The sequence below is a fragment of the Numida meleagris genome, chromosome 5 (assembly GCF_002078875.1).
Source record: "Numida meleagris isolate 19003 breed g44 Domestic line chromosome 5, NumMel1.0, whole genome shotgun sequence".
Taxonomy (NCBI): Eukaryota; Metazoa; Chordata; class Aves; order Galliformes; family Numididae; genus Numida; species Numida meleagris.
In genome coordinates, this window is record NC_034413.1 from 47,951,747 (window position 1) to 47,964,796 (window position 13,050).

The following is a 13,050-nucleotide window of genomic DNA, read 5'->3' on the forward strand; positions in this document are numbered from 1 at the left end:
CAATAAAGTCTCCCCTCAGCCTCCTCTTCCCCAGACTAAACAGCCACAGTTCCTTTAGTCGGTCTTCATAGGGCATATTCTCCAAGCCCTTCACCAGCCTTTTTGCTCCAGCACCTCAGTGTCATTTCTGTACTGACGTGCCCAAAACTGAACACAGTACTCAAGGTGGGGCCTTACCAATACAGAGTTCAGGGGCAGGATGACTTCCCTAGTCCTGCTCACCACACCATTCCTGATACAAACCAGGATGCCATTGGCCTTCTTGGCCACCTGGGCACACTGCTGGCTCATATTCAGCCAACTGTCCATCAGCACACCAAAGTCCCTTTCTGTCAGGCAGCTTTCCAGACACTCCTTCCCAAGCCTGTAGGGTTGCCTGGGGTTGTTGTGACCAAAATGCAGGACATGACACTTGGCCCTATTGAAACTCATACGGTTTACCTTGGCCCATCGATACAGTCTATCCAGCTCCCTCTGTAGTGCCTTTCTACCTTCTAGCAGATCAACACGCCCTCCCAACTTGGTGTCGTCTGCAGACTTACTGAGGGTGCACTCAATCCCCTCATCAAGATCATTGATAAAGATGTTGAATAGGAGAGGCCCCAGCACCGAGCCATGGGGGACATCACTCGTGACTGGCTGCCAACTGGATTTAACTCCATTGTCCGCAACTCTTTGGGTCCAGCCATCCAGCCAGTGTTTCACCCAGCAGAGCGTATGCCCATCCAAACCATGGGCAGCCAGCTTCTCCACAAGGATGCTGTGGGGGACAGTGTCAAAGGCCTTACTGAAGTCCAGGTAGACCACATCGACAGCCTTGCCTTCATCCACTAAGCGGGTCACCATGTCATAGAACGAAATCAGGTTTGTCAAACGGGATCTACCATTCATAGTTTAAAATGAATTTTGAAGTGTAGAAAATACAAATATTTTATTTTCCAATAAATAGAGATCTGTGCTTTGTTCCTCCTGATATACTTTAAAAACAGTATTCAAAACAAATTGACTTTGTCATCCTGTCTGGAAGACATAATTACTTTATATACTGAAGTTATAACCTTTAAGTTCCTAGGTTTCATTATAAACAGGAATATGGGACTCCTAAATGAAACGACAATCTTCTGCCTTTAACAATCACAGAAATTGCCCCAAAATGCTTTCAAAAGCCTTTACAATCACAACTATGTATTTTCTTAGTAGTAATCTAGAAAATATTTTCAGTACAAGCTTACCAGTTCTGGTTAATATGGTCTTAAATGGAAGAACATCAATTGACTTTTTTACATGATAGCTTGTTCATAATGTTTCTGAAAGGATTTTCTGCCTCTTTTCATGCTGTTTTTGAGGATGAGCATCAACAGTCTTCAACCCAGTTTTTCTAATCCTCAGGAATGTAAGAAATTTTCAGCATGTTGGTTCAGCATGGGTACACCATCCCCTCTATGGTAATGACTCCAAGGTGAATGAGAAGACAGAATAAAAGAAAGTAATGAGAGATCCATTTACAAACCTTTATCACTTTGCAACATTTGATAAGATGATAATACTGCATGAGGAGACACTATTTCGTAGAATGACAGAATCAAAAAATCATTTGAGTTGGAAGGGATGTTTAAAGGTCATCTACTCCAACTCTCCCTGCAGTGAACAGGGACATCTACATCTCAGTCAGGTGCTCAGAGCCCCATCCAGCCTGACCTTGAATGTCTCCAAGGACTGGGCATCCATCACCCCTCTGGGCACCCTGTGCCAGTGCCTCACTATACTTACTGTAAAAGACATTTTCCTTATATCACCTTTAATCTAATTATCTATATCTATTTCATCTGTGAGTTTCAAGAGTAATTAGAGCAAGATATAGTTTCTAGTCGTACTTTGTAGCAGATAGGGAACATGAGGGAATACTGTTGTATGGAGAAATGCTTTCTAGTAAGAACTCTGTAAAAACAGCAGACACATTTTGTCCTATGACTCTGACCATCCATGAAATAGGTCATGATCTTTCTTCCAAGTCCATGAGATTCAGTGGTGGTGAAGAGCTGCTGTGAGGCAGGGATGATTGAGTTCCTTTGAGGCACAGATAGTGAGCTCTACCAAGTCTGTACTACTCTGATAATTCCCAGTGGTCCAGAGGTTTGGATACAAATTTTATGCTGGAACGTAGAGCCAACACACAAATGTCATGGGAGGGACATCTCTGTGAGATAATCTATTTGGAAATATCTTTCTCCTGCCATGAAATTATTATTAAAAAGAATGCAGGGGAGTGCCTAGGAAGATTTAGAGGCTTAACTTCTGTCTTTTAGCAGCTTCTTCAGTCACTGTGCTCAAAGCTGCTGTTTGCAGCAAAAATAAAGCTTTTAAAATGTCTGTGGGGAATAAGGGATATGTGCCTCTTCTGTGAGATTATCACATTAACTTCAGTAAGTAAGACTTGCTGAAAGTCTTCCATCATTTTCAAGCACGATTTTTGGCAGGTGATGAGTTTCCATTTGATTTCCCAGCTTGTTCTTGATAATGAATTTATCTAGATTATGATGAAGACTTTGAGACATGAAGACTGTTCATGTGTTTGGCAATTTCAAGATTAAGTAGCTTTAGCTAGCACGCTATATAATGTATACACAATTCAGGGGAGCATTATAGATCAAATGTCAATCTTCAGTCAAATACAAAGATTTGTCAAAAGCCATTCAAAGGATAATTTGCAGTTTACAAATCCTATAGAATATGCATATTTGTCTTTGATTTCATGGACTGAATGTGAAATGGTAATATGAGATAATGGAAGTGGAAACTGAGCCCATAAATACAGAGTTTAGAGTATGGAGAGACTTGCTGGTTATTAGCTAGATGTAACAGAAGACAGAAAACACTTGAATGTGTGTAGATATTAAGTTATTTTAAGATATTTTCATTAACTTTAAATCTGGAAAGCAGTTGAACAGAGGAACCAAATTAACGTTAATGATGATTCATTGGTGGAAGTGAGAGAAGCGTCTGAAAGATGCTTAGAGCTTCTCTGAGATAGGTTTTGTTCTTCATCTATGGTACGTTCGAATGCAGCCAGGACAGATTCACACTGACTCTAATGGTGAGAGTTACTTTTGAAGAACAATGGGCAGTGCCGGGGAGAGAGAGAGAGAGAGAGAGAGAGAGAGAGAGAGAGAGAGAGAGAGAGAGAGAGAGAGAGAGAGAGAGCGAGCAGGGAAGAACAGCACAACAGGATCCCAGATAAGCCTCCTCCTCTTCTGGGGCTTCTCTCCAGGGCAGCTGGTGGTGATGATGAAGACTATGGTGAAAGGTTACAGAGCTGCGAACAGCAGACATTTAGCTTTACTGAAACATTCCAGACACTTGCAACATTTGATCAGGTTTGTTGAGAGTTATGCAAAAATGCTTTACAGAGCTTGGATCAGTTTATGATGTCAGGTGGAAATCATGTAAGACTCTTTGCCTTTGAGAAATTTCAGTTAGATGGCTAAAGAAAACTTGGGAATTTTGACTAAATTTTGATTAAGCCTTTAAACACACTTGACCTTGATACTAAATGAGACCCAAATGACAATATTTACACAGTATTACAGTGTTAATACTCTGAAAATGTATAGAGTGAATAAGTTAAAATGAATTGAAGCCTGATAGAAAATGCCTCCCTGAAGGAAACCACTTCATCTTGCATAAATATGATCAATATTTAAACAGCCAAGACAATTCTATCACCATGAAAATGCATTTTTTTTTCATTAAGAAAGTGTGTGCTATATAGCTGCAGAATTTCTATTTTCATTCTTCAATATGAGTATGAAATTTTACTATATAAAAATGTTGGCTGAATTACCAGCAGATTCAATATTTATTTTTCAATGACTGAATCATAATTACAGATCAGTGTGTACCACTCATAGTGCTTAAAATAATCACAAAATGAACTGTGATTTGTGAAACCCTTAGCAACCACAAGGCTTCCTGTGCATATGCTCAGACACAGGAGTGACTGAGAAGTTGTTTCATGAAACACATTTGCAGCACTGAAAGTGTGATATATCTTTCTTGCAGTTCTCTGTATCAGAATTTAGAGATACAGCACCTCTAAGTAGAAGAAATATTAGATAACTGCATTGTTTTGTTTTCAGGGGACAGAAATGTACATCAAGATCCAGACAAGGAGCTATCCATTCTAATCCTTGCTCACTATTGACATGTTGCCTTGACTGGCAATGTGTCCTTGTGTCAGCATATTTTCCTTTGTGTAAAAAGCCTTGGTTAGTTCTTTTGAAGCCATGTTAGTTGTCTTTGTTGTAACTGCAGGTGGGAGTGGGGAAACAGGAGCTGCTAACCAAAGGGATCGTTCCTGAATCTTTATTAGCATATTTTGGATATTTTCCTATTTCATCTCATCCATTCATATGATCTAGTCTTTCATAACCATGTATTAAAAATATTACAACTGTATCTACAATTTTGTTGTTTCATAGATGGTATTTATTTTCCATCCTGCAGAAAACATGCAGAAAGGGAATTATGGCCTTGTCATCCTAATAAAAGGTTTCTAATAACCCTTATATTATTTTGATTTTTGACTTGAAGCAGCAAGAACGTGGACTTTGTACATGATTTATATCTATTATTACAATTTCTTTTTTATTTCTGAACTATATGATTATAAAGTATTTGTCAGAGTAACTGGAGTATTTAGATATGGATGTATTTTAAATGCATGTTCTTCTTAGAAAACTAAAAAATTCAAGTGATGCTGAATCACATAAGTAATTGGAATTTGGTGAATTTATGTAGGGAATTTTGAAATTCAAGTGAAACGGCGATATGTTTTGTTAGTTGTGGCATTCCCAAGGTGAAGTTTTGCCATTTCTACCTTGGATTTTTCCTAATGAAACTATTTTCTTGAATCTTAAATGTAAGACTGGATTCTAGGATTTAGTTGTTTTAAATAAATGAGCTGAATATTCCATTGCTAGTGCTGTGGAGCTGCTGGATATTGGTCCTTTTTCAGAGCATTCATATTTGAATGAGGATGAAGAAACTATTGGATGCACAACAGTTTGTATGGATTGTGAAAATTATTCAGCTGATTATTACGAGAACTACTACAGGCAGTCAAGGTGGCTTCTAGTTCTAATTTTAGATGGTTTCAGAGGAAAATTTCCCACTTCTCCAAAGTTTTTAAAAACCTTCTGGTGTTTAAACCATAACTAGAATTTTAGCTCTGAGGATTGTTATCAGCAATGCAGAGTCTGGTTGGAGGTCTGTAACTAGCAGTGCTCCCCAGGGGTTGCTGCTGGCTCTTGTCTTGTTCAACATCTTCATCAGTGACCTGGATGAAAGGATAGAGTCCACCGTCAGCAAATTTGCTGATGATACAAAGCTGGGAAGATTGGCAGACACACTGAAAGGCTGTGCCACCATTCAGCAAGACCTGGACAGACTGGAAAGTTGGGCAGGGAAGAAACTAATGAGATTTAACAAGAGCAAGTGTAGAATCTCGCACCTGAGGAGGAATTACCTGCTGGGGATGAGCTCTCTACAGAGAAGGACCTTGATGCCCTGGTGAACAATAGGTTGGCCATGAGCCAGCAGTGTACCGCTGTGGCCAAGAAGTCCAATGGTGCCCTGGGTTGCATTAAAAAGAGTATGGCCAGCAGGTCAAGGGATGTGATCCTCCCCCTCTACTGTGCCCTGGTGAGGCCACATTTAAATTACTGTTTCCAGTTCTGGGCTCCCCAGTTCAAAAAAGGGATCTCCTAGAAGGAGTCCAGCGGAGGGCTACAAAGATGATAAAGGACCTGGAGCATCTCCCATATGAGGAAAGGCTGAGTAACCTGGGTCTGTTCAGCCTGGGGAGGAGAAGACTGAGAGGGGATGTGATAAATGTTTATAAATATCTAAAGAGAGGTGGCATGCAAATGGATGAAGCCAGGCTCTTCTCAGTGGTGTGCAGTGATAGAACAAAGAGTAATGGCCTAAAACTTGAACTTAGAAAGTTCTATGCTAATGTGGAAGAACTTCTTTAAGGGTGATGGAGTAATGGAACAGACTGTCCAGAGGAGTTGTGGAGTCTCACTCTATGGAGATAATAAAGACCCGTCTGGACGCCTACTTGTGTGACCTATTGCAGGGTACCTGCTTCAGCAGGGAGGTTGGACTCAGTGATCTCTGGAGGTCACTTCCAACTCCTGCAATTCTGCAATTCTGTGGTCTCTTGAGGTCCCTTCCATTCCCTGTGATTCTGTGAACTAACTGGATTGTCAGAATATGGTTACTGTCCCCCTCCTTACTTTTAATTTCACATTACATACCAGCCCATTTTTAGTTTGTAATGTTCGTTTAGAGGGTTAAATCACTTGTATAGCAATAATTACAATCATCAACTTAATTTTCTTAGTCAGCATTAAATTGTCCAAACAAAATATGAAATTGCAGTTTACAGGAAAGTAATTGTTTGTTCTGTCCTCAGTCTTTTTTACACACTGTCAGGACTTGCTTATCATCTTTTCAAGGAATTAATTTGGCACATTTGGCACACAGCAAGGATTTTCTCAACCAGTTCATGGAACATAACAATTTATAACTTGTAATAGTACTTGAATTAAACAATATAAATCATTTTTAAAATTACACTGAGATTATTGAATATTAATACAAATAACTCTTTTTTCTCTGAAATTAGCATAAGCATTTTTAGCATATTATTATTAAATAGTATATTCTATTTTCAAATAATTATCTATGTATTCATTGTCTATCCTTCGACAATTATGTCCATTATCTTCAAAAGATAATAGGAAACAAGGTTTATGTATGGTTTACTTTTACAGTTTACTTCACTTCCCTTTTAATCTGTTGCAAAAGCCAACTATTTTGTACAAAGTTTCCAAAACAGTTTTAAGTTAAGACCAGATGTGTAGGTTAGAAAGCTGGTTCTTTGCAGCGCTTGGAAGAGGGGAGAACCAGCTGGCAGATGAAGGCAGTTGCTGGGAAAGCAGACGAGTATTCTCACTAGGCAGAGGTTTCAGAGGCAGAAGGGTGAAGGCTGGACAAGCCTAGCCCCTGCCCCTGCCCCTGCTCACTGTCAAAGGCAGGTGGGAGCAGAGTGTGCTTTCATTGCCCAGTAACATTTTTTACTCCTGCATGGCTGTTAGGGGTGTTTACCCAATAGGACAGAAGATGGTTCTCCACCCACTCCCTTTATTACTTGCAGATGTCTCTTTCACCCTTACAAACTGTGACTAGTAGTTTTAGACTGTGCTTGTTTCTTGTCCTGAGAGAAATAAGATGTTTCTTTTTCTCCATAAAGCTATTTATGTCAAGTTGTGTCATATTAGCTCTGCATACAGTTAACTTTGTACCTCAAAACAGTTCATTTTTCTATTTCACAGTTATTTGCTACTTCAGATTTTTCTTATTATTTCTTAGCAGCACATTTCACAGGCAGGATCATACAAATGTTACCTCCAGTTTAAAGTAGCATGTCAAGTTTTCTAATTGTATTTCTCATGTTTCATTTCCACTTACTACCTGTAATTCAACAAAAACAAACAAAAAAAATCCTGTCCAATGCAGCTGCAGTAATCACTGTTTTTTAATTCTTTTCCTTCCTCCTCCTTTTTACAAAACCTTCTTTGTCTTGCAGAATGCTGGGCTATAACCATTTTAACACTTGCTGTTTTGTCTTATAAATTGACATATTTATTTTTTATCAAAATAACATTTTTGGTAAAGAATATTCAGTCTCATTACTGAAATATCCTCCCTGTACCTCTGGCTGTTTTCCTTTAAAGCATAGTATTTTGAGGATATATAGACCATTCATGTATTGCTATAACTCAGTTAATTAATGTAGCCGCTTAGGAAGTCCATTGTTCTAGCTTTGGGGTAGACCTCATGACTATCACCAGACAGAATTCCCAAGTGTCTGACCAGAAACACTATGGAGGGATTTTTTTGCTTTCTCCAGCTTGCTCATGGGAATTCACACCACAGATGAAGCCAGGCTTTTCTAGGCAGTGCACAGCATATGTTGAGGGCCACTGGGTACAAGTTGCCACAAAGGGCATTCTGATTAGATGTTGAGGAATAAGTAATCCACCGTGAGGCTGATTAAATACTGGAACTGGTTGCCCATGGAGTTTGTGGAATCTCCATGCTAGAGGATAGTACAAACTCAGTTGGGAAAGCCTCTTGCAATTTGATCTAACTTTGAAGTTTCATCTACCTTGGATGCTGACTCTGCTTTGAGCAAGGACTTGGACCAGGTAGGCATGCCCTTCAACCAAAATTATCCTGTGGTTCTGTGGCAGAGCTGCAGTGGGTCTGCTGCAGACACTCTTGAGGACATACCCACATAGTGTGGATGTGTAATGTGACTAGTCAGCACTGAATTGTATGAGTTTTGTCTTTTCATGTCTCTGTAACCTTTTCAGAATCCCTTTAACTTTGCCTGAGAAGACTTCCAAATTTCCTAATCTATTATTCTGTTCTGCATTCCTCCTAGAGTAAGAACGATAGCTGCAGGGCAAGCTGCATCAGCTGACTGACCTGTGCAGTAAGGTACTGCAAGGTCATCGTTGCTTACTGGCTCCCTCTGGATCTCCCTTGCTCCTGCAAGCGTAAAAATAATTCCACATATCTGTCATTTGATCTATGCCCTAAGGAAACATAGAGCCATATAACTGACAGCAAAATACGCCACAGGAAATCGTAGAGTTTTAAGCAATTTTGAACCGTGATTGCTGTATTCTAGCCTAGTTCTCCCCCTGTGAATTGATGCATTTTTAAATCAGTTTACGCTTCCTTGAAAAGTGCAATTCCCAGACACGTTCAATCTGACACCAAGGGAACAGTGCAAATGGTAAAATTATTGGCAAGTTGTGGCAGTGGTGCTGGTACTCAGGAGAAAGTGTGTATGTGGGTGCGTGCATTGCTGAGTAGCAGACCTCTCAGGAGTGTTACTGTGCATGCACTGAGTACTGCCAGTCTATTCAGTGAATTAACTTCTGCAGTCATTAGGTGCTCTGAGATGGAGGGAACTAAGTCCTAGAAATGCCTCCCAATGCATAAGGTTGTTTCTGTGTAGGAGATGCACTCCCACAGTATTTCAGCCACCCACCTCAATCCTCTGAGAAAAAAATTAACTATAATTTTCCCATTCCACTTACATGCAATGCACTGTGTAGGATATCAAGTGATTATGGTTGCTAAGAGCCCTATTTGTATTATGCTCTGTACTAATTTCAAATAAGTCTTTGAAGAACTGAGTAAGCTGATCTTTTACAGCACCATAAGCTAAAATTATGCTTAAGTCCAAATAAATATAAGGGAAAAGCATGAAGGTGGTTTTATGGTGGAATAATACTTTCCAAGTTTATGAGAGATTTGTTCCAAACACTGCCTCATTTTAAAAAAAATTATACATTATGTTGAATCAAATATTTTATATGCTAATAAAAATAAATGGACATCAGTCTGCCATCATTTAATTTACCTTTTTTTTTCTATTCATTTATTCATTATTTCTATTAATTTTGTATTGTTTATATTTATTTTATATTATAATGTGTTTCATATTATAGATTTTTTTTAGAGTAGTCATCTAGTGTTGACTTAATTTTAACAAACTTTTAAACTAAATGGTTGTTTCAGAATTTTTTTCACATTTCATACACATAAAAAGATTATCCCATCAAAACTGCTAAAATAATAAATGAATGTTAAAATAATTTTATTGTTAAAATAATAATATATCTTTACAAAAATCTGCCTTGTGTGTTACAAAACCGTAAATCATTTCAGCTCAAAGATGTAGCCCAGAAAGAAGAAAATACCCATACTTCTCTGAACATCTTTTTCGTCACAGCTCTACAGAGTTGCTGATAAATTTTTATTTCTCTGCAGTGCTGTGACTTCTCCATATGGTTAAACTGAGCACTGTCAGAAGCGTTCTTATCAAAGAGTTTAGGAGGAATCTGGTGTTCAAGTAGTTTGTCTGTGTAAGTGTATTGCCACAGAGGCATGAGTCCATGCATTACAAAATCTTTTTTGGGCGTTGCCATGTTTGTAATGTAAAAGAATGTTCTCAAAACTAAAAGTTAAAGCACACTTGGGAAAATATTTGGATTTTTCTAATGCCATAGGCACCACCTTTCTTCTGGTATAATGATGAATTCTCTGTAAACACAGAGCAGTGGAGCTCTGCATTAGCTCATATTCTGCAGCAAAAATGTACTGGAGGCAGAAATAAAAATAAAGTCATTAAAATGAAGCAAAGTCCATATGTAGTGGATATTAAAAACATAACCTAACTTTTAAGCAAAGATAAACCATGTATGACTACTTGCAAAGCTTTGTTTAGTGTTTAAACAGAACTGGAGACTTAGGTATCCTAGCAGTGTCACAAATTAATATAAAATACCTCTGATCACAGTTAGCAAGTCTTCTCTGATGTACTATCGTTTCCTAATGGACCTTACACATTTGGCAAGCTGTAAAGAATGAACAACTGATCACTGTTAAGTGTGTTCTGAAAGTGGATTTAAAAAAAAAGACAAAACATGCATTGGAGGTCTCTTTCTCCGCAGTGGCTATTGCATTGTTTTCAGTATTCCAGATAGAAAAACCTGTTACTAAAATTTGAAATAAGCAACGCACTGACATATGTATTTTCTTTTTCACAGATTAAGATGCTTGGTGAAACAGCTGGAGAAAGGTGACATTAATGTGGTGGATTTAAAAAAGAACATTGAATATGCTGCATCTGTGCTCGAGGCAGTTTATATTGATGAAACCAGGTAAGTCTGAGAAGAATAGAATCATAGAATGGTTTGAGTTGGAAAAGACATTAAAGATCACATAGCTACAGCCTCCCTACCATGGCAGGGCTGTCACCCACCAGCTCAGGCTGCCCAAGGCTCCATCCAACCTGGCTTTGAATGCCTCCAGGGATGGAGCATCCATAGCTTCTCTGGGCAGGGCCTTACTGCCCTCTGAGTAAAGAATTTCTTCCTTATATCTAATCTAAACCTACCTTCTTTTAGTTTAAAAATGGAAGAGCAGTTGGGAGTTACATTTTAGAAATCTAGTCTTTGCATGCGGTTGTAACTGGTGTGAGCTGAAGATCTCTCAAATCAGAAGAATAATATGTGGTTTTTAGGTTCTTAGTGGCAAGGTTAAGGCATGTAAGATTCCAAAGATCAGATGTAACCATCATCTGGAGGGTTTGCTTATTTTTTGTCATCTTCACTTGTCAAATGTTCACAGTATAAAGTAATAAGAAATTTCTGAATGATGGATGATGGATTTTCTTTCCCACAAAGGTCACATACTAATAATCATACCAAGGACTGTGTCACTGAAAAAATGAGCTGTTTGGGAATGAAATGCTCACAGATGTGAGTCAGGGTATTATAATCTGGCCCCTAATACATAAGTTAATGAAAAGCTGTGATTTATTTTATAGTATTTAATTCTTTGTTTATGTTTATTGTTACTGGCAGTATTAATGGCAGTCATCTCAAATGCGGGTTGACTTCAATGAAATTGGAAGTTCTAAGTAGAAGTTCTTCTTGATAATATTTTAAGATATGTATTATAATTGATGTTAACTAGCTAAGTTACAATTTTATTTCAATGTGCTTAGTTGTTTTTTTTTTTTCAAGCAGAATGTTCTTGTAAAATAGTCTGCCAAACCTTCTTCAGTACTGCTGGATCATGCATGCTATGTCTAGTCTCAGTCCCATCTGACATTTAGGAAGTCTGCCATCATAAAAAATTACTGCACAGATCTAGCTGTCTCATTCCCTCTTTCTTCTTGGAACTCTGTAAATGTGATACTGTGCATAATCTACAGCTCCAACTTTTTCCAGTTTCCTTTCCTCTGATGTGTATGATTCACACACCAAACCTTGCTGGTTTGTAATTTGGAGCACAAACTATTGGGCAATAGAAAGCATAAACTTTTGGAAACAGAAGGATGAAAGCAATAGCAAATGAAGTTAGTACCAATGCTCCATTTTCCCCAAGCTGTACCACAGACTAGGGTAGCAAAATCACTTATGCTGGTGTCCTGCTCTTAGAGTTAATACCTGTCCAGTTCAGTAAAAGATTATAAAACTGTGGTAAGTGAGAAGACTTTCTGAGCAGCTAAGTGGTAGTTAATTCCATCTATATACCATTGTGAATATAATTATTTCAGTTGTGCTGATTGATTTAAGCTAATCAAGCTTCCTTTGTATTGAATCAAGGATTGGTTTGTAGATTTACAATAGTTTGTATTTGTCGTTAAACTGATAAAATTCCTTAGGGAGATGTATAAAGAAATGATCGATACACTTCTTTTCAAGCGTATATTACCTTAATAGCACTGTAACAATTTATTTTCCAGTAACAGTTCTAAACATAAGTTCTATTGACACAGCTCAAGTTCTCAGGAGGCTTTGGAAAATCTAGGTCCTCGCCTCTGCATCGTGCAATACCCTAAAACTACCAGTGAACAGAACTTCACCATGTATTTCGCATGAACAACCTCTGAGCTATGTCATAGCTGCACAGTCAGTTGGGGGCAAGGACTCAACTACTCCTTCCACGCACCTCCCAGGCACTTTGATTAAATGGGTACAGAGCTCATAACTTTTTCTGAGTAGTAGCACCAGAACTATGAAAAATTTTAGTTTCTAAAATAAGGCCTTTATTGAAACAAATAGTATCGTTATAATGAGGAACCCAGTCTTTCTAGCTTTTCTTGATACAGGGAGTATCAAGAAAAGTAGCAGAAATTTCATACACAGGGAAATCTGGTACACCTGAAAATACTTAGTCTTCAGCAGCAGCAGGTGCATGATTTTTACTGTAAGAAAATCTTTAAATAAGTTAAATAAATATACATATTTTTATAGTGGTCTAGTAGTTTTTTTTGTCATTCTCAGGCTATTTTCTTAACCCTAGGAGCATTATGATCTTATAACGGTGATTATTTAGGTGTTTTCAAAAAAAAAACATTAAGGCTGGGAAAGACCATGAGATCATCTAGTCCAAGCT

At 38.2% G+C, this 13,050-nt stretch overlaps 1 protein-coding gene across 7 annotated transcripts in view; it reads left to right on the top strand.

Moving 5' to 3' along the window:
• The window catches only part of PDE1A (phosphodiesterase 1A), a 218,950-nt gene that overhangs the window by 148,622 nt on the left and 57,278 nt on the right, over positions 1-13,050 (top strand). For all 7 annotated transcript variants that reach the window (XM_021398637.1, XM_021398636.1, XM_021398641.1 and 4 more), the window contains one exon: positions 10,692-10,805. In XM_021398637.1, coding sequence (XP_021254312.1) covers positions 10,692-10,805 — 114 coding nt within the window. The remainder of the gene's footprint in view (positions 1-10,691; positions 10,806-13,050) is intronic.